Here is a 27,113-nt window from a genome sequence, read left to right on the forward strand (position 1 = left end):
AAGGCCAGAGATCAAAGCAAAACACGGACGAAGCAACACCAAGGACGAGGCAAAATGGAAACAGAAACCGACGCAAAAGATAGCCGAAGAACACAGCACGCTCGTAAGTTCCTGGTTTCTATTACTCAAACACGATTAACTCATCGAGTGCCACCACCTATGCAAGCTCGGCCGTATGCATAACAGCAAGGAAACGCCCCGGAGGCCAACACCGCGCAATGCGTAGTTATGAATTACTCGATCGGAGGCCGCGATAGCCGCGGCGGGCAGAAAATATGCGCTTCGCGGCGAGATAAGGAAAGCGGCAGCTGCGGCTCGCTGCTTTTCGATTCAGCCCGCATGGCCGCGGAGACCGGCGGCGGAATCTATTATGCAAAGTCCATTCATGAATTCAACGGGCAGCGGTGCTTATTAAACGTCTACGCTGAGCACGAAACGATGCGGACAAACACGCCGTTTCACTCGCAGGAGCTGCGTCTCGCGAGACAGCGCAGCCAGCGGCAAGCTCCGTGCTGCGTGCGGTGGAAACGTGCGGGGACTCGGAGGACGACCGCTGGAAACGATATTGCACCGAGTCGCGTGTTGTTGAGCGAAAACGAAAGTGGAAACCTTAGCAACAAAGTGCCGCTGTGTTTAAAATGTGTGTGCTTCGCCTCTATGCCCTTCAAGTATGCGGAGAAGCCCAAGTCGCGAGTTGGTGTGTCCAGTGGAAGGGAAGGTCTTCAGTGTGTCCAGTATGTCCAGTATTCCACTGGACACAAAGTGTCAGTGTGTCCACTGGTCAAAAATAGCATTTCTACGGTTATGTCCCCAGCGTGAGAAGATTGCCTTATCAACGTGGGAGAAGTGCACACTCCTTAGGTTCCTAGGACGAAGCTTGTCTGGGAGAATGGCAGAGGCAAGAAAGACACCTTCTCTTCATTGTCGAGCTCAAGTTCCCAGCGAGACCTTCCTGCATCAAAGCTCCTACCAAAACTGCGGAATTCACGAAGAATGCAAGCAGTCAAGTCCATTGAACGTACGGATTAACGCAAAACTGAGGGGTTTGGGCCAGAATACTCGCCACGTGCGCAGTGTGGATTGAAGCTGCACGTTAATGAGGAGTGTGGCGATCACTGAAGTGACGTGGTGTGAAGTGTGTTGCTGAATGCTGTGTACAAATTGAGCAAAATGAACGCGACGCTGTGCGGATATCGTGCCTTGCTGTCATCACCAGAGGCTTTACACGATGCGGTAAGTTGAAACGTATTGTTAAATGTACTGAGTAGCAATTATACTTAATCTTTATTAATAAGCTTGTTATATCTCATGCATTGGTGTGCTATGAAGATTAGATGACTGCTAGAATATCAGATATTCCTTGACAGTGCATAGTTACGACTTGAGTTATTTTTTATTTCCCGTTTTGTTATGAACATACACGACTGTGCACCGTCTACCTTCGTATGTGTGTGGGCCCTGAAAAAAAAATGCAGCACCTCCACTCCGTCGATGATGGCGAGGCTGCGGAGTACGGAGACTCGAAATGACATTCAATTTGCGCCACGAGTTACATCCGATTTGCGCCCCGACCGTCATTCGATTTGAGCCGTGAGTTGCACTTTGATTATTCTCTAAATGAAACTGCAACTCATGGCTCAAATCAAATTTCACTTGATTTTCGCTTGATGGTGGTGTGCGCAGGGATGGACGTGGACGGACATTTGGAGGTCCTACGGTACTCCGCACCATTACAGGTGAGGGAGTAAGCCATTGGACACTCGGGCACTAACTCACGGTCGTAGCCCAATGGGTAAGACGACTGATACTAACTCTGTCTGCTCTACCAGACACAGGCTCGAATCCTGCCCGTGCCTGTGTGATTTTTTGCAATTGTAAATGCTATGCGCACGGACGCGGACGGACATTGTGCGGTCCTAAGGTACTCCAATATGCAGGGAACATCTATGTCGCTTAGCAGAGCAGGAGCTAATAAAATAGTCGACGTCAGACCCGTTTCCAAATTCATTGATTGATTGTGGGACGCGCCAAAGTTAAACCTGGCCTCTGAGGTGCGCCGTAGTGGAGGGCTCCGGATTAATTTCGACCACCTGGGGATATTTAATGTGCACCAAAATCTCGACATATAGGCGCTTCCGCTTTTCTCTTCCATCAGAAAAGCCGCCGCCGCAGCCGGGAATCGAACCCTTGTCCTTGGGCTCAGCTGCACAACGCCTTAGCCGCTGAGCTACCAGGGCGGGCCGCGTTTACAAATTCAAATTTTGGGAGTTTTACACACCCAAGGTACACCTGGACTATAAGATTCGCCAGAGTGGAGAGCTACGAATGAATTTAGGCCACCTGGGGATCTCTGACGTGAGCCGAAATCTACACAAACGTGCATATCCGAATTTCAGAAAAAAATGGCCGCCATGGCCGGGATAAAGGGGCCATGAAGACGAAATGCAGATTTGGTTCATTCAGGAGACTTCCCTGTAACAATATACCAATGCGATAACATCGACGTCAATTTTACAGCAAAATTTATACGAGTAATCGGTATATTTAAGAAAGCATTTCAAGCAGTGGCTACCCGCCAGCCACTTTCTGTCGAAGACTCCTAGAAGTCTCTTAGAAGTCTCTTAGACGTCTTGTTGTGCGAGTGGCGGCCGCCGACCAAATCCATCGCCAAAGAAACATGACAGTGCGATCGTAGTTGGGCCTCTACTATTCGGTCTGATCATATCACTTGAATGCTAACGTGGAGTTACCACACCGATGACTATGCTTGTAGTACTGGCCTGAATTGCTTTACTTCTGCCCATAATATCTCAATGCAGCGCGAAATTTGAAAGCTTTGCGATATTTCTTTTGTTTTCTCTAAATTAATAAAAAAAACGTCTCTCGTGGCTGAAAAGAGCTGAGTGAGCTTCCAAAGGCTAGTTATTTCAGGATGAACCGTGCTGCATTTTCTCTTCATGGCCCTGTTGAGCTAAACGTCGCACTGCCTTAGCCACAAGCCAACAGGGCTAGTGAGCAGACACGTTTTGACTGGAACCGGCAGAGTGACACACCGGGTAATTTGAGTTAAATCAAACTGCCTGGCACACTGACCGATGGACGGAAAGAAATACGAACACTGAGGGCTACTTGTTCTTTGATATAAGGTATAGAATGATTACAAAACAAAAGAAAGAAAGAAAGAAAGAAAGAAAGAAAGAAAGAAAGAAAGAAAGAAAGAAAGAAAGAAAGAAAGAAAGAAAGAAACGCGCCCTTTGAAAACCCTAGGTTTAATGATTGGCATATTGAAAATAAGACTCAAATACGCGGTGAGTGACTCCCACTCCCCAGCAAACGAGAATAACAAAATGGTAGATAAATATAGTCGAGCGGGATTTACTCCCACATCGAGGAAAGATAAGCAATGGAAAGTTTCATGCTGGTAGGATAGATGTGCACTAAATGATAATAACCAAGACTAAATAACCAACACCAAGAAAAGATTCGCGCGAAAGTGAACATTTGAAAGGAAAGCAAGACAGGCGCGTCACTCAAGCGCCGCTCAAGAGAGTCGAAATTTTCTCGAGGCCCCCATTCCAGCTTCCGGCTGGTGGTGACCCCGGCCGAAAGAGAAAAGAAGTCTCGGCGAAGATTTGAGACCGGCGTAGCGATTGTCTGGCGCCGTCCGGCCGACAACACAGGCCGCATCTCGCGAACGGACATTGGGCGGCGGGGACACGCACGGAGCAGCAAACAGCGGGGACGTGTATACAAGCGAGCGAAACGAGATGAACAAACTCAAAAAGAACGCAGCCCTAGGAACAACGACGAGGCGCCCGCTCGTTTCAGTGGTGGCACAAACACACACAACGAGAACAGCGCGCAGCACGCTAGTGGACGACGTCGTCGGTGAAGCAAGCCGAGGCAAGAACAAAACAGAATGGCCCGAAAATGAAATAATAATAGCGAATAACAACGACCGGCCGTTCCGAGAAAAAGAAGCAAGGCGGGGGGGTAGGGGGAAGGGGAGAGGGGGTAGCAATATCAGAGATCGGGATCAGAGAATCGCGTCAACTACCGGCGCTGCAGGCGAGGAAAGGCTGTCTCTCTCCCTGGAGAGATGAAAGGGGGGTGTTCTTGCCCCCGTGTGTTGCTGCCGTCGAGAGTAATTAATGGACAGATGGCTTGTGCGTGCGAACCCTTATCGGGCGTATTGTCTCCCGGGCTCCCACAACAGACGCCGCGCTTGGCGGCAGGGACTAAACAGCGGCAGTCAGGAGCAACGGCGACGAAAGAGCAAGACATTGGCCCCGCGGGAGTTACCAATAACCTCGGCCGCCGAGGAGAAAGCAAGCACACATGCAGCCCTCTCCCTCACCTTTCCTTACCCTCCCGTACTCTACCTTCCTTCTCTTCTTACTGTGGCTTCTGCATCCGCCGCTGCCGTAACTGCCGCGACGAAGCTGTGGCGGTGCGGCAAGAAATAACGAGGGGTTTGAGCACAGTACGAGTACGGAAGCAGTTAGCGAAAAGGAAGGAAGCTGCGCCGATGTTGGCTGTGGGAAACAGTTGATGACAGGAAGTACTAAGAGACGCGCGACGCCCGATCTGCGAGATGGCTGAAGGACCCAGGCTGCGACCGAAGGCGATCAGTTGCAGGGCACATCCGCTTAGACGAAGTTGTTAGAACCACCGTCAACACGACTGGTTCGACTGTTTTCACCTCGTAAAGCCCGTTCTATATGACGCGGATTAAACGATATATTTTAGGGGCGAAGCCCCTTGGGGGCTGGGGCTGTTGGCGTCTCCTGTCGTCGTCATCGTAACCGTCGTCTCATGTAGTCATGGTACTAAAAAACCGGGAAACTCGTTTACGCCTCGCGCTAGAGAGCTTCATGCTTGAAAGACAAGAGACTTTTACAGCAAAGCTGTATGTATACTATACCCGTACCCCCCAATGGTTTCGTCTCTGTTGGCAAAACCGCCAAGGCGACAAGAATACACTTATACGCTGCATGCCTCGCCCATCCCCAGGTTTCACGTAAGTGGAGATTGCCCGGGATTTTTTATCCTATATTCCCTGCTGGTGCAAATTGACAAATGCCAAGCGGCGTTCACAGGAGACGTTTAATTGTTCCGAAAATTTGACAATTTGCCACAGAAAATTTGCCGCAGCTGCAAATTTGCAGGCGAAATTCGCACCAAATAGAACGGGCTTAAGCCGAAGTAACCCCTCCCACCAGGGGACTTAGGGTAGTCGTCACTGAAGCCGCTGTTTAAAGCAAAACTATTTGTTTTCGTTACTTGTACTGTGTGTCCCTGCATGACGAGGAACCCGGTAGAGCATAGTCGCCCCGGTTATCTTTGCATAAATTGTCATTTAGGCCGCGGAGTTGATGCCTCGGTGTAAGATGCGTGTGCATACAACGACTATACCATCAAATCACTGTAGTGCGCATTCCAAAACAAATGAATAAAAAAAATACTAATCAAGAGGAAAGACCGTGGTCGCATACCTAACCACGAAAAAAGGGCGCACACAATGAGAAATACATTTTTTAGAGACGCCAGAAGCCCTAACAACTGTTAGCATGGGCCACCGTTGGAGGCATAGAAGCAACGAGCCCTTGCCCCTGCAAAAGAGATAACCGGAACAAAATATCTGATTGGAAAAGCCATACAATACTACGCACATGCCCTGTATACAGCTGTCTGATCCATGAATATCTCCAGAACCTAGGAGCAGCAATCCTACCGTAAATATTTATGATCAGGGCTGCTGTCATGACTGATCACGAACTGTTTCCACAAATGTTTTCAGAACGTACTCACCCAACCCACCCAGTACTTATACTTTAGGCGGTCGCAAAGTACCTCAGCCAAAAATTACTGCTCTATGCTCATCAGATAACTTCTAAACTCGCTCAAAAGATTTTTCTCTCTTTCCCGGTCTTGACGTTCTTTGACGGCTCTAAGTACGTCACTAAGGCCATGTAGCGGCTGTTGGCCGGTTTTTGTTCAGTTGTAGCAATGAACGCTTTTCGATTGCAACTTGAAAAAAAAAAAGCCACAAAAACAAAGGAGAAATGGAAGGCCTATCTGGTGGGATAAGCAAATCGCGCAGTACCGCTCCGTGCTGGCGATAACTGTATTTCGCAGTGATTCCAGACGCGAAGAAAAGAGTGAAAGCACTTATTGAAAGTGTTGCAGGGTCCCTTTAAGTCCGTTTACATAATTCCTCCAACACAAGATACGGAACGCACCCATCGTGGCCTCATGCCTCGCACACGATGTCATTTCGCTTGCGTCATGAGTGCCCACAGCACTTTGTCAGCCACCAAAGGGAGTGTTTTATATGCCCAACGGTTCACTGAGAGACACAAGCTTAATACCTTGTAGCACCGCTTGTGGCGTGCTCGAAACTAGAGTGCATAGATTGCATTTCGAGCAGCTGCAGTGGGGGCAATTTAGCAGTCAGCATATACCGGTGTACTGAAAAGTTAAGCCGATCCGTATAAACTCAAAAGATATTTATGGAACGTCACGTGAAAAACGAAACTACGAGCTTATATTGGCGTAGCAGTTAAAAAAATCCCGGGCCATCTCCACTGACGTGAAACCTGGGGAGGGGCCTGAAACGGAATGAAAAGCCTAACGGTTGTATCCCGCGGTTATGTAATAAATGCGGCCTGATAACCATTATTAAGGCCAACTCGTGGATATATGTTGAGCTAGATATACACGCAGAACCAATTGGGAAAGCAGTTGAGATAAACGTGGAGGTGGGAGAGATGCCGGGGAGGGCTTGGGAAGCCTGGGAGCACCGAGAGTCCGTGGGAAGGAAGCATTGGTATGCGGGCGGCAGCGCCCGGTCGCCTTTCTGACACTGCGGGCGTCCCTTCGATTGCCCACGCCGCAGCCGCCGGCTCAGTCGGATACGCTGCTCGCCGCATCGTTGCCGCAGCAGCCGGTCTCCACACACGGCGACGACGTTAACGAGGGCTAACACCGTCGGCGATGGACGGTCAGCAACGCCGACACGCGTGTATCTTGACTGGACGCGGCCGTGACGCGTCGAAAACTTGTGTGCGCGCAGGTTCCAGGAATACAAGGTGAGGCCGATGACGATTCCGATCCTTTCACTCTATTTTCGGTTCGGAAATGTCGTTTGAGAAGCTCTGGGGTGGTATTCTCGTGTTTTGTCCGTGTTGTGTCCGTTTCAAAATTGTCCGTTTTGAGCAAGCCCTGATTGGCTAAAAGCGAACACATGGATGTGACGCCTTGCAAGCACGGCGGAGCTATGAGCCACGGCTTCTCGGAGCAGACGATTGGGAGCAGACGATTTTTCGTCGCCTTGTTGTTGGTTCGCGGGCGGAACAATAAACACATAAAAGATAGTTTAAAATATGTTTAGTCGCTTAAAATGTGTTTACTAGAAAAGTTGCGCAAAAGTAAACCCAAAGCCCGCCTTCAACTGCAAGTACGTCACAATAAAACGGCCGCAAAACGGATGTTTTCAAAACGAACAAACACGATAATACTGCCCCTGATCTGTTTCTCTTTTCCGCGTGTGTGTCTGCAGGATATTAGCTGCTTGGTGTTAGCCAATGGCGAAATGATAGCGAGCTCGGGTCTTTTGCATGTCTTCGTGTGGGTGCATAGTTTTTGCCGCCATGTCAGACCCCCAAAAATATCAGCTGTGCAAAACGTTACGGTTAAACGGCAGCTGACATTTTCTTGGGAAAGCCGTAGTCTGCACAAGATACGAAACTGACCCTTGTTTGTGGCTGAGCAAGCCCGCAAGCAAGGGAGCTATAGCAAGCAAGCATGCAATCTAGCACTCCTAGCACGGTGCGCGCAGTTTCTATCCAATCTTAGCCAACTCCCTTTCAGCTGGCATGTAGGTAATGGTCCGGTGCAATTTCGTTTTGTTCTTCAGATCTGTTTAGCAGCCGATAGCCGTATACATACCTGACCAATCCTCCACGCACTCTAAGACAATCTGTATCAGTTTCACCACAAGGCTTTTTGTCACAAATCCATGCAGCCAGAAACGAAATAACGGCGAATGACGATTTCTAGAAAACGATTTGATTCAAAAGTTCGCTCTACGCTGTGGCATCAGGCAGTGACAATCTCCCCTGCGCGGGGCCAGAGCGTAGGTACTATTAAGGCTGTGTCTAGAGTGGCGTCCGACGGTTTTATAAGCACTCCGCTATATCGACGTCCACAGGCGTTTTATGACAAAATTGCCCCGTCTGGCAGTACATCGCTCTAGATGTTGTTCTAATAACGTTGCTCTAGATAACATAAAGCTAGGCAACCTAACCCAAACATAACATAAGCTAACCTAACGCACACAAACAAATCATTTAAAACACCAAAACTAACCTAAGGCACAAAAGTTACACTTCAAATAAATAAGAAAAAAAAAACTAACCGAAGCAAGAGCCGGTGTCGAACCACCGACTCGGGGATCAATAAGCTGAGACGGATCCTCTAAACTACAACAACAGACAGTTCGAGCGGTGCTAGCCTAGTGTTAAATATTCGAATGTCGTCGGACGGCACTCTAGCCATGCCTGCAACGATCAGCTAGAGTGCCGTCGGACGGCACTCTAGACACTTCGTACTATTAATTCAGTCAAATGGTGCATGCACGTTGCTATCATCACCGAAGTTGCTTTGTTGCTGGCATCGATTGGACCCTTGAGCACATCGTGGCGAAGTTGAACCAGGCGATTGTCTCAGGGAGCGTGGGTATGTGGTATATGTACATGCATGCATGAGAAAGTATCTTTTTGTCGTAAACAAGGACATCCCCCTCAGCCTGCAATGCCTTGATTCGTATTTCAGCCGTTGCTGGTTGAGGGAAATTCTCGAACCTTGATTTAGTACTGTTCTGTTTCCCAGTAGTGTGTTACACTTCGTATATCTTGTGCATCAACTTTGCAATCTTAAGTTGTTATGTGAGAAGGACTTGCCTGTCGAGGGTTTCGGTCGCATTGGAACCCGTGGAGCTTGGGTTTCAACCACAGCTTTGTCAAGACCATGTTACCGTTCAGATTTGCACATAATTGCGTGAATACATTTTCATTCTGATACTTGGGTTTGACTGAAGACACCTTTACGCCAAAACGTGCCAGAGCATTTCGTTATGTTATACTGTATGCACATTTCGAATATGCGCATACAGTATAACTAGGGTAATTGGTTTTCGGGTAAACCCCGATTTTACCCGATTCTTACACCCCGAACATGTTGCAGGAAATTCTAATTAAATTTGATTTCTCCCTGAATAGACCTTTTCAAAGGAGCGATCTGCACAATTGTCCTCTGACATTCCACCGTTCTCAGCCAGTACTTGCTGGAAGCTAGCGCAAAAACACACTTTCCGAACTCATTGAGCATTGGAATGACTCTACCACCCGCAACCTCAGGCTGGCAAATGCTACCCTGACATTGTTGTGCCTAGCTAATGGAAGCTGTCTTGCCGACAGAATCTTTCCGCAGCTGAGATACGTTCAGCGATCAGAGAGGCCTCGAATGAAGACCGACAGGTGGCGCAAGCAGATCACCCCGATGTATGTAAGCCAGGATAAGGGAACAATCGATGACCAGCTTTTCGTGAATAAAATGTTTCATTAGTTAGAAGCAATAAATGCTATTTATTGTCATTATTTAGCCATTTCCAAACAAGTGCCAAATTTCGGAGAGCATTTTCAAGAGAACCTTGAAGTCCCCCCAATTACCAGCTCGAAATAAGCACCAATTTAAACGCGTTAGAGCCTAAAAAAAACCTGTGATACCCTCTAAAAAAGCTGAGCGTATAAAATAAACTTAGTACATCTATCTATTTAACCCGAAAAAAAGACGAATTTCCGAATGGTTTCATAAAAACACCCAATTTCTCCCCGAATATCGGTTCGAGAAGTAGCACCCGATTTTCACACCCCCGATTTTTAAAAAATATAAAACCCGAAAACGAACAACCCTAATGTGCAAACATCGTATACGGCATACGGCGCGCTTCGCGTACACTCTAAGGAGTCCCCGTATGGCGTCTTCGTCACAATGCTCCAGAACGACCAATCGAAGTGGACTAGCGTGCAAATCCGACGAATAACGTGGCCGACCATTCCACTTGAATGAAAAAGGGCTTCTGCGCAGTGAGATTGCGCAATGCAAAACGCCATTCACGCGCTGCGTGTTGTCACAGCGCGCACGCACTTTTCTAGTCAAATCATATGTTGGGATTCGTGCTTCGCCGAATTTGCACACTTGGTCGCTTCAATTGGTCATTCTGGAGTGCTGTGGTGAAGATCGTCTACGGGGACTTTTTAGGCTGAAATATACGCAAAGGCAGAACCGATAGATTCTTTATTAAAGGAACCCTCCAACACTTTAGATAAATACTTACACTCTTTCTTTCGCGTGTGGAAGCACTGCAAAGTCTATTGTTATCGCCAGAATGGAACGGGCACTGCGTGATTTGCTCGTCGCACCAAATACGCCTTCCGTTTCTGCTTTGCTTTCGTGGCTTGAATTTTAAAGGTGCTATCGAAGAGCGTTCATTGCTGCAACTGAAGGAAAACCGGCCAACAGCCGCTACATGGCCTTAGTGACGTAATGCGGGCGGTCGAAGAGCGCCGACACCGGGAAAGAGAAAAATCTTCTCAGAGAGTTTCCAAATTATCTGAGGGGCACAGAGCAGTAATTTTTGGCTGAGGCACTTTGCGACCCCTTAATTAGTCTACGCACTGGGTGTGTTGTGCGACTATGTTCTGCAAGCATTTAATATTTTAAAAGAAGTAAAAAAAAGTGTTGCGGGTCTCTTTAAGGCGGAAACCTTATATGTCGATCTCATCGTTCAGACGACCTTCATCGTCCTTGAGCTAACATTCGTTTTAAGACGCTTCTTCTTCGGCGACAAAATAAAAAAAGAACGCGTTCGTTCCATAGCATGACAGCATGAGCGTGAACTATAGGCACTAGTGGGATATTGCCGTTTACACCAGCACACCGCAGATGAATGGAGTGGGAGAATCCAGCCGAACGAACTAACACAGAGAAGGCGGAGCTAATCAAGCTGACAAATAAAGTGGAAAAATGTGGGTGACAAAGACGATTTGTATGGATGTCAATATAAGAGTTGCCAGTAAAATAGTCGCATTAGAAGATGAAAGATATGTTGACGGTGGACGGGACAGTGAAAAAAGATAATGTAAACAAAGTAAATCACGTGCCCAGTTTAATGCATCGACACTCAGGCTGTCCGCCTTCAAGTCATCTTAGGGATACCGTAAGACATCCTGTGAATTTGTTATGAAAAAATAACCACGTTAGTATGTGACGTCTGTGGAACGTAATAACAGCAAGTGTATATTTTTATTTACAGAGGTATGGTGGTCACTTAGAACCAAGGCTTGCATCACTGATAACCCTATCCGGATCATAAAAAAAACGGAAAGTGCCTGGGATAAATGTGCGTACCCATCACAAATGATCAGCGAGTTTGCCGTACATTTCTGTCGAGTTAGATTGTTGCGGTGTATGTAGTCTCTACTGCTCGCGTGCATCAGTAGTCGCCCGCAAAACTGCATTCTAGCTTTCACGTGTTGAAGACACTAAATTTTTTCGAGAATCCCCACGGCCGGTACGTTCCGTTATTACTGGTTAAAATTTAGTACAAACAGTGCTTCCACAGCGGAACTAGATTTGTAGCAAGTCTTCTTCTCCGGAAATCCAGATTTTAACTTTGCGTTCCTGCAATAACAACTCGAGAGAGAGAGAGAGAGAGAGAATGCTCTTTAATGTGCTCGCTTCCTCTGCACGTCGTGTGCGAAAACTTTCCTGTCCCCTGGCACAGCTAATACAAATGTTTGCATGTGCCTTCAAGCTTGCAGCGCAGTTGTTTAGCTCGTTGGTTGGTCTTGAACAATAGTACCGAGGACAAAACACAAAGTACGTCGTTGCTCGCGTAGGAAAGACATAACTGCAGGATCTCTATTTCGCCGTGGACTAACCACGCGACCATCAGTCGCGCAAGACCGAGTTCCATTACGATTTGTCAGTACACCACGACTACCCAAGCATGGTCGCTAGCAAAGCCAATGTTTTCCGCTTTAGTGCCAGAAAATGAAGGCCCACTTTAACTATGTTGCGGGCTCTAAAAGTTCGGTACGGGTTTTTTCACGTCGCAGCAATATATTTGCAGGGGAACGCCGTATATAAGTGTAGCGTTACGAATTAGTATATGCCTCCTGTGATCTCTAAGGTGCATGCACCACAATAACAACTCAGGATAGTTTCTTTACCACTTCCATAGAAAGATATCCGCAACGGCCGGGAATCACACGCACTACCACGTGGTAGCGTAAAGTGTTGTTCTTTCTACCAGCTAATGTGGTGCATGCACGTTCTTTCATCGCGGCGCATAGACATCCTTTTCATTCTTATCCTCCTCGTCACCCTGGACCGCACCTAACATTAGTAATTGACGGAAACAGGAATGAGAGCTTTATCCCGCGACACACACGGGACAACGGCGGACGAGTAGATGAACAGCAGTATAGAAAGAGCCCGCATTGCCCTTCTAGAGGACCAGAGTCATGATGCTTCACTTCATGTGTAATTAGTAACGTGTCACCCAGAGGAATCATAACCTGCTCATCCGTCTCTCCAGTTATCGAGGAGCGAATTGAGGAAGAATGCGCGCGTGTATACGCATGCAGTCATCACCTATCACAACATTCTGCACGCGTTCTTGATGGGGAAAAAGAATTACCCGTGCATTTTTCATTGCGCATTGCGTCGTATTAGGATTTCTGGAAATCTTAATACGACGCAATGCGCGATGGATTTGTGGAAGTCCTCAGCACTACCTTCTTTGGATTTGACACCACTCTCAGAGCTCAGGCGCATTGAGGCCCTCAAACTTCGGCACTGCATCATAAATGACTCCCGTCCGCCTTCTCAGGATTCCCTTACAACTTTTGCCGAACCACGCACCAATAGAAGCCAGTCCAAGTTAAACCTCATTCCCTACTTCGCCCGCACCAACACTTTCAAATACAGCTTTTTCCCACGTGTCATAGAAGAATAGAACCTACTTGCTGACTCTACCCGCTCTCTTTCTTTGCCTGCATTTCTATCCGCTGTTTCTTCTCCTTAACAGGCACCAATATATTCATGCCGACACTACTTGTGTTCATTATAACGTATGTTTGGAGTGTTCGTTATTTTTTCTTTGGTATGTTTTCTTGAACGGCTACAGTGTAAGTTGTATCGGTGCTTTTTAACCATTGATGCATGCTTTGTATACCCCACTCCTGCGATAGCCCCATGGGACTGCAGTATGTAGAAATAAATAATAAATAAATAAACAACGTTCCCGGACGTTGACAGCGCCGCGTTACCCAGTTACAGCTGCAACTACCCTAGAGGCGACGACCACTTCCTCTGCGAGTTCGACTGCCTCCTTACCTGGCCTCGAAGAGGAAAGAAATCGCCGACAGCGCGCTTTGAGGAACTCATGGCAAGGACACGCGGGCTCTGAGAAGCCAAAATAAAAGTAAGGAAAAAGCTGCTCTGGCGTCGCAGCCGTCTTTGCCGGCCGAGGCGGGCCTTAAAAGAACACGCGCAGGACAGGAAACAGCGTGAAGCAAGAGACGGGCATGCTGGTACACACACACACACACACAAAGACATCTGCCGCTCCAGCGGAGCCGGAGCGGATGCGACCGACTCGACGCAGCGATGCGACTGTCCGATAAGCGGAGAACTCTCAGATCTTCTCGACGACATGCGGGAAACGAGCTGGGCGTAAGATGCGCTGAAAGAAATTAACAAAAAACAAAAAGAGAGAGAGAGCGAAAGTGGCGGTGAGCAACGTCCATGGTGGGCGGCTCCATGAAGCCGTACCCATGGGCACCACGGCCGGCCTGCGAAACACGAAGTAATCCGGAACCGAAACATTTCTGTCACGAAAACAAGGGCTAGAGTCTGGATACGCTTGGGTACAAATAAGGCCCAAAACCTGGATGCTCTTGGATACTCTGATGTGTTACGAGTAATGTGCGTCATTCTTAACAGCCAATGTCCCGACAACGTCGCCAAATGAAGACGTTGTGACCGAAGACGAAGCTCGAATTTCTGACCACTATGTTGTCGTAAGGTTATGACAAACTTATAAACTGTGCAACACGAATTACCCCTTTTACTGAAGCTTCTATTGATGTGTGCTTTGCTAATGGTGTACAAAACAGAACGGCTTCTGGTGTATAGAGTGTAAACATTAGTGATCATTTTCCTTTATTCTATGTTTCGAATTACTATATCTCGGAAGAAATACCCAACTCCTTGCAGAAATTGAGGAAAATTAATGATGAAACGGTAGCTACATTTCAGTCTATGTTATCTCGATTACACTGGTCTGATGTTTTAAATGATAATGACGCAAACTCGGCGTTTTCAACTTTTTATCGTAAAGTTATTGATGCCTACCACAAGGCTTTTCAGCGTATATTTTGAAGAGGCATAAAAAGGCTCGAAAACCGTGGATGACTGTTTCTATTTATAGTAGTAATAGAAAAAAAAAGTAAATTATTTGCAGAATTTCTCCGGACAAAAAATGTTGAAATATTTAAGAAGTTCAAAAAGCTTCGCAATGAAGTCAATACAGCAATTATGAAAGCCAAGGATTCTTACTAGAGACATCAGTTTGAAAATATTGATCAACAACACAAATTTTGCAAAGCCTTTAATGAGCTGAACAACGCACAAAGTAATACAATACCTACGGAAATAAATGTCAATGGTGTTACGGTTTCTGGTACACAATTGTCTGACAAATTTAATGAACACTTCTTGTCGTGCGGTTTCACCCAACGATCGGCAAGAAAACGTGATCCCGTAACCTACGTTAACTCCCTTGTTCAAGGCAGTATCTTTTAAAGGCCATCGGACGAGTTAGAAGAACAAGATATTATCGGCTCCTTGAATAATAAAAGCGCAGCAGGCCCTGACCAAATCAAGGCAGGTACAATAAAAGCCGTAGCTTTTCTTATTGCAACACCATTTAGTCATGTATGCAATTGTATACTTCGCGACGGATTGTTTCCAGATGAACTCAAGGTTGCCCGTGTGACGGTTCTTCACAACGGTGGTCCAAAAGTTGATTTAAATACCTATCGTCCAATTTCAATTCTGAACGTTTTTTTCCCAAAATTATAGAACGAGCAATTTTTACACGAATAAATTAATACTTAGAAAGTTTGCAAGTGATAGTTCCTCAAAAATTTGGTTTCCAAAAGAAAAAGTCGACTGAGTTAGCGTTATTAGGAGTTAAGGAAAAGTTGATAGAAAACACCGAGAAAAAACTGTGTACGGTAGGACTTTTCCTTGATATCAGGAAGGCATTCGACTCCGTGAAACACGACATCTTATTAGACGAGATAGGTTCATACGGCATTAGAGGAGTTGCACAAAAACGAATCAAAAGCTATTTGACAGATCGTAAGCAGTTTGTATTGCTAGGTGCCACGTCGTCCAATTTTCGTTCGATATCAGTGAAAGTACACCAAGGATCGATACTCGACCCTTTCCTTTTCTTGCTTTATATTAATGATATTCCCAATATTCCTCACACGCAACAAATAGTTTTGTACGCAGACGACACAAATGTTTTCTTTTCTGGAAGTGACCTAATGAAACTACAAATAGATGCGAATCGTTGGCTAGGGGAACTCTCTGATTGGCTGTACGCTAATGAATTGCAGTTAAATATAAACAAAACAAAGTACGTTATGTTCAGAGCCCGAAATACACCCTGGACAGAAAATTTTCAGCTTTGCTTCCGCAATAACATATACAATCCACTAACACTATTAAATTTTTAGGCGTGTTTTTTAACGAATATTTATCCTGGAATGAACATATCGATCATATGAAGCTAAAATTGTTACGCATAATAGGCGCATTGTGGAAGGTAAGGAACCAAATTCCTGCAAAGTTTAGAACCAGTATATATTCTGCCATGATTCAGCCTCATTTGCAGTATTGCCTACTAATCTGGGGCACTACAACAGATTCCAATTTGCGCGGACTGTTTCAACTGCAAGAAAGATCCATTAGAGCATTAGAAAACTTGAAAGAGTGAGTCAGTGAAACACTTTATTAAAGACGAGAGGCCATAAGGCCCTGCGGGGAAGTGAGGATGAGAAGGGGAGGAGAAAGGGAGAGGTCACAATTCACACAATGTACACAGTTCTAGTCTTGGGGTCCAATTCACAGAAGGCACAGTTCACTGAGTCAGTGGCAATGTCGCTGTTGACATCGGACGTGGATGAGTAAGGTCAGCCCGAGACAGCCTGTAAGACCGCTACACCAATTTGTAGAGGCCGTTTTCAAGGGCGTACTGCGTTATTATTTCTAAAGTAGCGGGGTCGTCACGGACACGACTAACGTGCTCCAGTTCAGTCACAGGTGCAGGACCTACAGTTAGCAGCTGATGGCGGTTACGGGCGAATACAGGACAGAGCCAAATTAAGTGGAACAGATTTGGTATGGCATCACTAGTACTGTGGGGGCATCGGTGCAATTGAGAGCCTGCTGGGGCTGACCACTTATGTATAATGTGTGGTGTATACGCTGCATTTGCATACACTTTATTCGTGAATACCTCGCCCGGACGCGAGAAGGGCTTGAGCGGTGCAAGGATGCCAAAAGGAGTTTCTGCCTGTAAGCGCTTGCAGCTGTCCTTTCTAAGGTGGCGAAGCTGGAGTTGCCAGTCTGCTTGGAGGGGAGGGACGGGCGTGGCGGCCACCGTGGGAGGTGATTGAAGCCTCTCCCTGGCAGCGTCGTGAGCCAAGCGGTTGCCTTGTGCACCGGAAGTATGTCCGGAGTCCAAACAATGCGAATTTTGGATCCTTCCATTTGTGGGTCTCGTACTGTGGTCAGGATATTTGTCGCCGCAGTGTTCGGGGAAAATATACGGATAGTGTTGCAGATGTTTGCGCAAATACGGTATGATCAATGTGTTCCAGCTTCACAAGCGCAAGCTTGCGGTGTACATGTATTCACACATAAAGTAACGACGGGAGGACTTTGAACATGCATATCTAGCCAGAAATCAGTTTTTCGAATTTAGAACTAGTAAGTACAAAACGCCGAAGATCCGAACCAATTACGGCTTTCAATGTTTACAGCACCTACTTCCTAGCCTCTTGAATAAAAACAAGGACTTAATGGACATAATTGATCAGTGCCCATCTCTTAGTTGCTTCAAGAAATCATTGACTTCGTTTGTATTTTCTGTGTGATGCTGTTTGCTTATGTTTTTGTTTTGCAATGTAACCGCGTTTTTGAATATTATATCCGTTTTTTTGTTTTTTTTTTAAATTCCCTAGTACCTATACATACAATGTGTACGTTTTCTGTGTTTCTATTATAGTTGAGCTTGTTTCTGTTTCCCTGTTTGAATGCATGAAGTCAGGAACCCAGACAGGTGCAGTTTGGCGGCTTTTGTTCCTATTCCTTTAGTTTGCTGTACGTAAGAAAAGGTGAATGCTAAGTAAAAAAAAAAAGGTGAGGAGTGATCAGAGTTCGAGATGATGCTTGTTGTTATAAGGCTATCAGCCAAATTGTACGTTTATGATGGTTCGTACTCACTTAGTCCTGTCATATGATTGGTTTTGCGGATTAGTTCGAGTTCCTGCACGTTAGATGAGCTGACATAATGTGGAGGTCTTGGGTTTGGATGTGAGACGAAAAAAAAAAAACACGATAAAATGTCTCTTCAAGAGGACCGTTCAGTTCTGAAAATTAGAAGGATGGGAAGGAAAGGACAACTTAAGCAACGGAACCACACAGCTTCGCGACAGACAGTACGGACAAAGGTCACAGCATCGCCTTCCAGTCGTAGTGCGGAGAGTGAGAAGGGAGACGAAGGCGGAGAAGGGACAGAGAGAGGGAGATCGGGGATTGCTTGCATCGGGACGCTTGATCCGATAACGAAGTAGAGGTCCATCTGGCGCAAACGAACGCTTGCATACGACCAGCACGGCGGTCATTGCCAGAGTACGCATACCGCCTGCCTTGCGTGCCTGGATCTCGAGCCGAGCAGACCCTTCGCCGCCGAAAGGGCCTCTCGTTCAGTGCGTGCGCGTAGATGCAACACCTGGCGTCCAGGTTGGCTGGAACGGAGAGCGAGGGAGGCCTCCGCATCTTCGGAGCGGGGAACAAGGGAAAACTAATAATAAGACGCGCCTAAGCGATAGGGCGAAGCGAGTTCGATACGACGGTCCGCGTTGCATGCGAGCACGTATCGCGGCAAGGGGCGCCGTCCCGAGGGCGGCGGGCGGACCGGACAGGTGCTGATCGCGAGTACGGGGATAAGGGGGAGGACCAAGAACCGTTGCGAAAAACGGCTGGCATGGTTTAATTGTATTACGCAGTGGTTGGGGAGGGGAAAAAAAGGCGCTCTCTAATTGTTTCTGCCCCGGACTGTCAAGGTCCGAGGCAGGAGTGCTCGACTGCCTCTTCGACATGGGTAGGGAGCTCCATTTGTCACGCACGTAACAAGCTCGAGCATCGTATTCTATCCTTGCAATGAAAGAAAATAGCGCTGAAAGAGCTTATGAAGATTAATTATAACGAGCAGTGGTTTCTATGCGTGGGTTCTGCTCGGGATTGCAGAGTGCCGACATATTCGGTGTGCAAGTCAGTACCGGCATAAGAGAGCAGCCTCTTGATTTTCCCTTTCGGAAACGAAATGACGCTCAATGTCTGCAATAGTTAGGTGAAAATGTTCTGCGCGCCTGGTTCAGCTAATTGGGTTTGCTGCCAAACTGTAGAGCTCAATAAGGTTGGCTGATTTTCTCCGTTGCAATAAAAAGAATGTGAGAGGTGCATTTATGGGAAACGCCAGCCAGCGTAGTCAGTTTTTTGACTACCGTCACGATCTGGAGGTGTCTGCTCTGTAGAGTTGAATAGTTTTTCGGTGGATCGAACTACCTCCGAATGAACCAGTCGACTGCTATTATAAACACAGAGTGAAAGCCTCAGCCTTAAGCGTTAACGCTCAACTCCCCATTCTTTAAAAAAAATAAAATAAAACCCTTTCTTCGAAGGTGCGGATAACCGCTCCCAGATTTAATAAAGTAAACATTACATGCTGCGTTGAGAAACAGAGCGAAGCAACGCTTACCTGAATACGCATACTAGCTCAGTTTGCTACGGCGTGCCACTGACAAAGGCGGCACAATATTCCCTCCGTTCCAAAGAGAATGAAAGAAAAGGATAAAAGTGAAGACAAATAATGAAGATTAGGATGCGACGTGATTGGAGCGAGTCTAAGCGTTCAATTTTTTAGAGTGTAGAGAGCCGGGTGACCAAAGGCGGTAGCGGCACCGGCGTCGGCGCCGGCAGGCGCCTAGCGCGCGGGCTACACACGAGCTCTCCCGGGCAGCGCAGGCGGCCGGGCGCCAGTCGATAGCCGCTGCGGCGGTGTCATTCCGGTCACGTAGCCCTCCGCCGAGCGGCTGCGCCGCAAGAAAAGAAAGCCGTCGCCCTGGGAGGAACAAAGATGGCGACCGGCGCGCCGGCAGAGCTACGTGTACACGCCGCAAGAGCGAAAGAGGTGTGCGTACCCGTCTTCCGCGTCTACCTCCCCGACGCCGTGCTTCTCTCGGAGTTGTCCGCGAACGAAACTTGAACAGAACCGTATTTGCTCGCATAATGATCGCACTCTCGTAATGATCGCACCCTTGCAGTTTGCCGTCAAAGTTCCATTTTTTTTTATTTCCCGCGCAATGAACGCACCCTGAACTAGCCGCAGCAATATGTCGCATTAGTGCCAAGTCTAGCTGATGATGGTTGCGCGTACCTCTCTGTTCTTCCCTTTCAAACAGGACATGGCTACGTTATTGCGACAGACTCGCCGATATTAGCGATATCGGCAAGCATGCGTTCAATATTGATGAGGAAGAAACTCTCACTAAATGCATATAACGTACTCACAAGACAAGAAAAAACGCGCTCAGGTTGCTGCGTCGGCAGCCGTGTCTGTTTTGATGTCCCGCACAGTGACTGTGTCAGCCACTTATTGGTCGAACTGTTGTCACCTCACCGCGAATTCGTACTGGCATGTTCCGTAATTCACGACAACACTGCATTTTGCGTCACATTGCAAAGCGACCAGCGGTAGTGTGCGGAGTTTTTATTATGTTTGTTCATTATTTGTTGATGTTCATGAGACCTATAGTAAAAATTTTGACTCACAACCTGCTTGCGGTTTCTGTGCTCAAACATGTTTCGCGAAAACTTTACCCCGCGTAATGAAGGCACCCCTAAATTTACATCAATTTTTCTGAAAAAAAAGTGCGATCATTACGCGAGTAAATACGGTACTCAATACTTCTTGGGGAAACTAGATGGAACTTGCCAAATCCACTTAGAGAATAATGTGAGACTGGGCAAGAAAAAGAAACGTCAGTATTCTCGAAAGGTAATTACAAACTGAGATGAAAATCTTGTTGAGGTTGTCCCCCTTGTGCGTTCATGATGAATACATGAACAAAGTGAAAGGCCGTCTTCCTCAAGTTTGTCCTTCGTATTCCTTTGCGTAGCACGCGTAGTTAGCAACAGAGACACCTGGCATACCGGATGCAGTATTAGAGGCGTTACGCACAAGACAAGCAGAGTAGACTCGTAGGACTGAAAATTAATACGCAGAAAACTAAAGTAACGCTCAATAACCTCGGGAGAGCACAGCGGTTTGAGATAAGTAGCGAGGTAGTGGAAGTGGTAAGCGAATAGATCTACTTGGGACAAGTAGTGATCCCGGATCCCAGCCATGAGGCAGAGATAACTAAAAGGATAAGAATGGGGTGGAGTGCATTTGGCAGGCATTCTCAGATAATGAATGGCAGCCTACCATTGTCCCCGAAGATGAAAGTGTATGACAGCTGCATCTTACTGGTACTCACCTACGGGGCAGAAACCTGGAGGCTCACTAAAAGGGTTCAACTTAAATTGAGAACGACTCAGCGGGCAATGGAATAGAAAATGATAGGTGTAACATTAAGGGACAAGAAGAGAGCGGAGTGGGCCAGGGAACAAACGCGTTTTAAGGACATCTTAGTAGAAATTAAGAAGAAGAAATGGACGTGGGCGGCATGCAATGCGAAGGCAAGAGAGTGGATCCCTAGAGAAGGCAAGCGTTGCAGGGGGCGGCAGAAAGTTAGGTGGGCAGATGAGATCAAGAAGTGTCCGGGGATAAATTGGTCGCTAGCACAGGACCGGTATAATTGGAGATCTATGGGAGATGCCTTTGCCCTGCAGTGGGCGTAGACAGGCTGCTGCTGCTGCTGATGATGATGATGATGATGATGACGCACAAGAACCTTCTATGCGTGGTTAAGCTGGCTTATATCACGTTAACCTCCACGCGAGGATAACAACAATGGTGTTATAGCCGCAACGTATAACTCCAGGCCCCAATACCTGTTTTGGCCCTTTGGCATCTAAAACATTTAAACCCATCCAAAAAATACGAGGTCACTTGAGCTTCTTGTTGTTATGTCGGTTTGCGTGAGAATCACCTCTTGTTGAGTTTTGAAGGCATATGTGTAGATGGGTATTGTTGTCGTCGATGCCAATGGGAATGAGTAATAACGAGCCTGTCACAGTTGCTATCACCGCCACTGGCTATTTATTGCCATTTGGCGGGTGCGTGAGCATTGTGTGCCGGTATCTTGACATCACAGCCAAAATGGATGCTGTGAATTGCCACATTCCGTTTCCATGTCAGGAAAGGACGGGCGCTTCAGGTGCGATGGAGAACTTTCATTAAACGCTGTGATAGGCTCCTCTGCGGATCTAAACTGACCTAACGAAAACTAAACCGCCCTTAAAAGACGAGAACCTATAAGAACCCTGCATGCACAGGACGGATAGATACGGGTTTATGGGAACCGCATTGCCAACTGCTACCACAACCTTGTTTTTCGTTCCTTCGTCTTTCAAGGCGGGTGCAAACACATGAAAGTTGTAAGGTAGAGACACCAAAATGAAAATCAAAATACCTGCGAGCCCTCGATGAACATCTATGAAGGCTCGCAGGTATCTGCCGCGCATGTACAGCTATATAAAGCCGTATAAGGCAGGGCGATGCCAAGCTGCTTGCCGTGAGACCGGCCACGGGAGCAGTTTCTCGGAAGGTCAGGAGGCATCCCATAATCTTTCGCATGAGAGGCCGATGGACAGAACGAGGCCCCGTGTGCGACCACCTCGCTTAGTCACACCTACAAGACATGAAAGCCGCGTAGCAAGTGCTGTCCAACCTGTCCCCACATACTGATTGGACGATCTGGTCCTATATATCGTTGCTTTCATGGTGACAGTTCTCTAAGCTTGACGTTTTGTATTATAAAACACTTCCCTGTATGATAACAGCGTACTAAGGCTTTCTTCTCATCTAGTTAGTGTTGCGCCCGGCCGCTTGGTCGGCAGTATCTCACGCCGTCCATCCAGGGGCGGAATATACGCAGCCCTGGACCTCCGCCGCAGCAAGTTTATACGCCGCTCGCATTCCGCAAGGAGCAACGCGCGGGCAGTATGAGAGCGTCAAAAAAAAAAAAAAACAAAAGACAGAGAAACATCGAAGCCCTTTGGCGCGATGGGAACAACCGCCACCAGCGTTTCGGTTTCGAAGTAACCATGCATGCCGCGCGCACTTCACTGTTGCACGGGTCCCGGGAGCAGGCAATAAAAATACACGCCTTGTAACGTCCATCGCCCATACGCCCCTTTTGTTTTTGTATCTGCATCTATGCTTCCGCGCCTTATCTTTCTTCTTTAAGTTTCCGAAGTTTGTTATCCAGTTTAGTCGTGGACACGTTGTTTTGTCGTCTCCCTACACTATATATCTACGCATGCGCAAAAAGCAAGAAAATATAAAAAAAGGCCGGGTGGGTATGGGATGTTTGCGGGTGCATAAAGACGTCCTCGAAACCATCTCCTAGGCGGTGGCTGCTTGGTGCAGAGGCAGCGGCTTACGTTTTCCTTGTTTAAAGCCCGCGCTCTGCGGCTGCACTGTGAACGGATCGTTTTGAAAGATGCCTCTCCACGATCTGAACGACGTGGAGCGAGAAGGAGGCGGACGAAAAGCCGTATACTCTCCCGTCCTCCATCTGTATCCACCTCTTTCTCTTTAACTGTGTTCGGCATTTTATGCCCGAATGTATTCGCAAGAGAGCACCCGCGCTAGCTGCGATGGCCAAAGCAATAAATCCTCGTTCTCCCTTGCCTCACGCCCTGCATATCTCGCCGGCCGCAGAGTTAAGGGCTCTGCCACGCACAGGGGCGCACTCTCTTTTTTTCTTCTACTTTTAGCCAATGGCCGCAGGCTCAAACTTAGGCTCGCGTGTGACGGGTCCACTGGCAGCATCGGCTTGACACCACAACACGGCGTACCGATACCAAAGGCGGCTTACTGCATACTAGGCATCGAAAAACGCACTTGACGCAGGGTTGGTGTGCGAAGTTTTACATCTGCAGTCTAAGCACCGCACTAAAATGAGCGAGGAAAAAAAAAAAACATTTGCTTGTTTCTCCCACCACTTACTTGGTCAATCTCGATTTCCCTTGTTGTTTTTTGCTTTTCAAATTTCGCGGTGCAGATTGTCGGATACCGCGAGCGTGACAGTGTACTTATCTGGTTTCTCTGGATGCTTTTACGCATGGAATAGTTCCACGCGGCAGCACACTTTCCTCAGGTTTGACCTGCGGTAGTTCGGGTTAACCGGTAGGAAGCCCACAGCCGAAAAAATAAAGCCTTTTGTACACAGCTGAAGAAACAAGTTGAACGTCTTAGGAGCATTGCAAGTATTAGGCGTCAAAAGAAAACGCAGTGTTGGAGGGGAGGGGGAAGTCAGAGGTTGGCACCAGACTGAAGCTGCTACACTGTCCGAAGTTTCCTCTTTTGTTTCACCACCATTTTCAAAGTTGATAGATATAAAACTAGGTTTATGGCAACTAATGATTTAAAAAAAAGGGGCAATAAAAAAAAAACTTTTCTTGGACATTTTGGACGGCGGCCGTCGTATTGAGCTAGGTTTTCATTTCGCCCCTTTATACGCACACGCACATACACGCATATGCCTATAATTTAATCCGTAGGGCGTACTTCTTGTGCGCAACCGGACTCTAGAACTGACCCAAACGCGTTTAGTTGGCGCTCACTCAGCAGCCGTCTCTTGGGGTCAGCATAATTTATTTCGGGGCCAGGAAAAAAAATCACCAAACAAAAATGGCATAAAGTCTAAACAGGTTGTGAGCATAAATTGTAAACAGGTCCATAATACAGACTTTCGATTAGTCCATTGCCGTCATCCAAGTTACAACAAAACATAACACCAAAGAAAAAAATCAGACATACAAAAAATATCATTCAAGGAACACCAAAGAAAGTACAATTTTTAAGTTGTATATACACACACCTTTTGTGCGTATATTTTATATGCGCAGTAGTAGGCTTGGGTTGGGGCTTTTTTTTTTTTTCTTTTTCATTTCTCTGTAGTCAATTTATCCCGTTCGCATTAGGTTTACCTTACTGAATGTCATTGGCAGAAAGCGTTGCCGGACAAAACGGTTGTCTTCAACAGCCACCGAAGCGAATTTAATGCGCTCATAAATGTAAGGAGCCTTTAAACATGGGCCTAAATGGCCTAAGGCGTAGCGTTTGAAATTCCGAGCCGTATAGGAATGCGGACGTGCGTCCAACCAACGTTGTGGCCTTCGTTTATGGACGCTTTATTCTTTCTTACGTCGTGCAGCATCTCTCCTAGCCCGAGCGGCCGACATTCAGGGCAGTTAAAAGTATGTACACAGTTTGAAGTGCTAAAAACAAGAGAGAAAAAAGCCAACAAGGTGCGGCGCTGAGATATCAACACAGTTTGCGGCCCGCTGGTGGAATGCGGGCCGTATTTCCATCTGGCCACTCGTCCAGAACTGAGAGGCTCCTGTAATTGCGGTGCGAATGTCCGCCCATTCGGTTGTTGTTTTTGCTTTTTTTCTCTCGAGGCGAGAGCAAACAAGCCAGCTGGTCCCGAGCCACGTCCGTGACCACCGCGGAGACTTCGTAACGAGTAGATAAGGTGTGTAATGAGGCAATTATTCCGTGTTGCACACACCGCAAAGTGGAACAACATGAGTCAAGTGTCCGTGCGCACTACAACGCCGAGTTGTAAAGATTGCCAGAAGTTCCTTGTAGACAGCAGGGGGGAAAAGGGAAAAAGAAGGGATGAAAACTGCCGGTTGTTGCAAGCGATCAACCACTTACAGCCTTTGTTTGGGCTACGGAAAGTGCATGTCAAAAAATGTTTGGAGGCGTTGTCACGACTGTTGTCCGGTTATCACATGTCTCGATTTTGTTTTGTATTTTTTTAACACGAAAGTGTTTTATTCCCGGATACACAAACATTTGAGTGACGTCATATCCGTCACGCAAGTGACGCCAGTACAACGAAGCAAGCGCCGTGTAAAGGGTGCACCTCTGCACACAGGGTCTTCTTGCAGGGAAGTAACCTTTAGTTCTAAAGGGTACGTTATACTTAGGGTCGTTCTTTTTCTGGTTTTATATTTTAATACGAAAGTGCTTTATGCCAGTATACACTAAGATTTCATTGACGTCATATCCGTCACGGAAATGACGCCAGTACACCTTTGCCAAAGCAACCCGCCAGCAGGACGTCGCTCGCCAAGCACGACCACAAGACAGCCGCCGACCCGCAAATCACGCTCAGCCGCATCTTTCGCTGCACATTTCACTTTCGTGTTTGACCGGTTCCTATGACAGAGGAATCAACCAGTTCTTTTTTTTTTTTTTTACCTTATTGCCTCCTTGTGATCGGTAACTACGGCCAAAGGGAACTTCGGGAACTGGCTGCAACCACCCCCTGAACGCAATATTTGGAATACGGTTATGTCCTGCATTCGGAAGTGTAAAAATGAATGTCTTCACTTCGGTAGGTGTATTTATATACAGAAACCACCGCAGAAATTATTAAAATTGTGTTTATATAAGGGAACATGGGTTGGGTGCTAAGCGAACTCAGTTATGGGAACAGTTAGCAGTTTAGGATGCCGACAGTCGAGAGTCGGAACGTTCCTGAGGCTCCAGAAATTCTGGTTTCTTCCGTAAATCACGACAAGGAAAAGTTACGTTGCGTATAATTAAGGGCACCTTAGGTCAACCCAAATAAAACTATAACAGGGGCCTAAGAAAGAAAAAAATCTGGCCTGAGTTTTCAAAACGTAGTTCGAAGCCCAGATCATCTACGTTTCTGCCAAGTTCAGCCGGCATTTACAATATGTAGCTGCGCCTATAAACTTTTTTACTAATTTATAGGATACAAATACTCAGATTGTTTAACTAACATTCTGCACTGCTTGCAGCGCCAGTGTGCCACTGCCGCTTAATACCAAGTACCGCTCACCTTCATATCGCAATAGGCCGACGCGACGATTTTTTCCGACCACGTAAATATTGAATCATCGATAATTATCGATGCGATTGTTACAAAATTATCGACTTTTCGGCGTTATCACTGCCTGGTGTTCAGTATTTGGTCACTCCGCAAATAAATATTTCAGTTAGAGCTGTCATTAACTTAGAATTAGGGTAATATTAAAAGGGGCAATTTTTCTGGGGGTATGTCTGTCACAGTTCTCGCATGCGGTCCCGAGCATGAATCCAAAAACCAAATGCCTTTCCCCTTCGTAAGCTTGGGAAGAGGTTTGATGTAGAGCCTACAAAGCCAAAGAAAGATTAATCACGGCTCACAGATTTCTGTGCAACTGGAAATGGTAAATCTAGAAGCAGACACCGTTGCTGCTGTAGACGTGCCCATGCCCCTACGCTCAAATGACACTGGACAATATCCACATGGGGATCGATGAACAGAATATCCGCAGGGGCGTCGCCCTGATATACCTTACTGGCTACGGCTTGCAGGTCATCAGCGCCAGGCTCACGCCTGCGCGTGTACACATGCAACATTTTAAATGATATGTCGACTCAACAAAGGAACCGTCTGTCCGCCTGTAAGGATTGATGCGTCTCACTTTCACTG

General features: G+C 46.9%; 1 protein-coding gene across 5 annotated transcripts in view; it reads left to right on the forward strand.

Annotated features, from left to right (window-relative positions):
- Positions 1-359: 359 nt before the first annotated feature.
- Positions 360-27,113, forward strand: part of LOC144151587 (uncharacterized) — a 147,156-nt gene continuing 120,402 nt past the window's right edge. The window contains exon 1 of one of the 5 annotated variants that reach the window (XM_077682693.1): positions 360-1,233. In XM_077682693.1, the coding sequence (XP_077538819.1) occupies positions 1,171-1,233 (63 nt within the window). In that variant the 5' untranslated portion in view covers positions 360-1,170. Of the gene's footprint in view, positions 1,234-1,682; positions 1,737-6,911; positions 7,092-27,113 lie in introns of those variants that run through there. The other 4 variants (XR_013318906.1, XR_013318905.1, XR_013318908.1 and 1 more) reach the window with 4 other exon arrangements.

The sequence above is a fragment of the Haemaphysalis longicornis genome, unplaced genomic scaffold (assembly GCF_048455015.1).
Source record: "Haemaphysalis longicornis isolate Haplotype H1 unplaced genomic scaffold, Haemaphysalis longicornis Haplotype H1 scaffold_9, whole genome shotgun sequence".
Taxonomy (NCBI): domain Eukaryota; kingdom Metazoa; phylum Arthropoda; class Arachnida; order Ixodida; family Ixodidae; genus Haemaphysalis; species Haemaphysalis longicornis.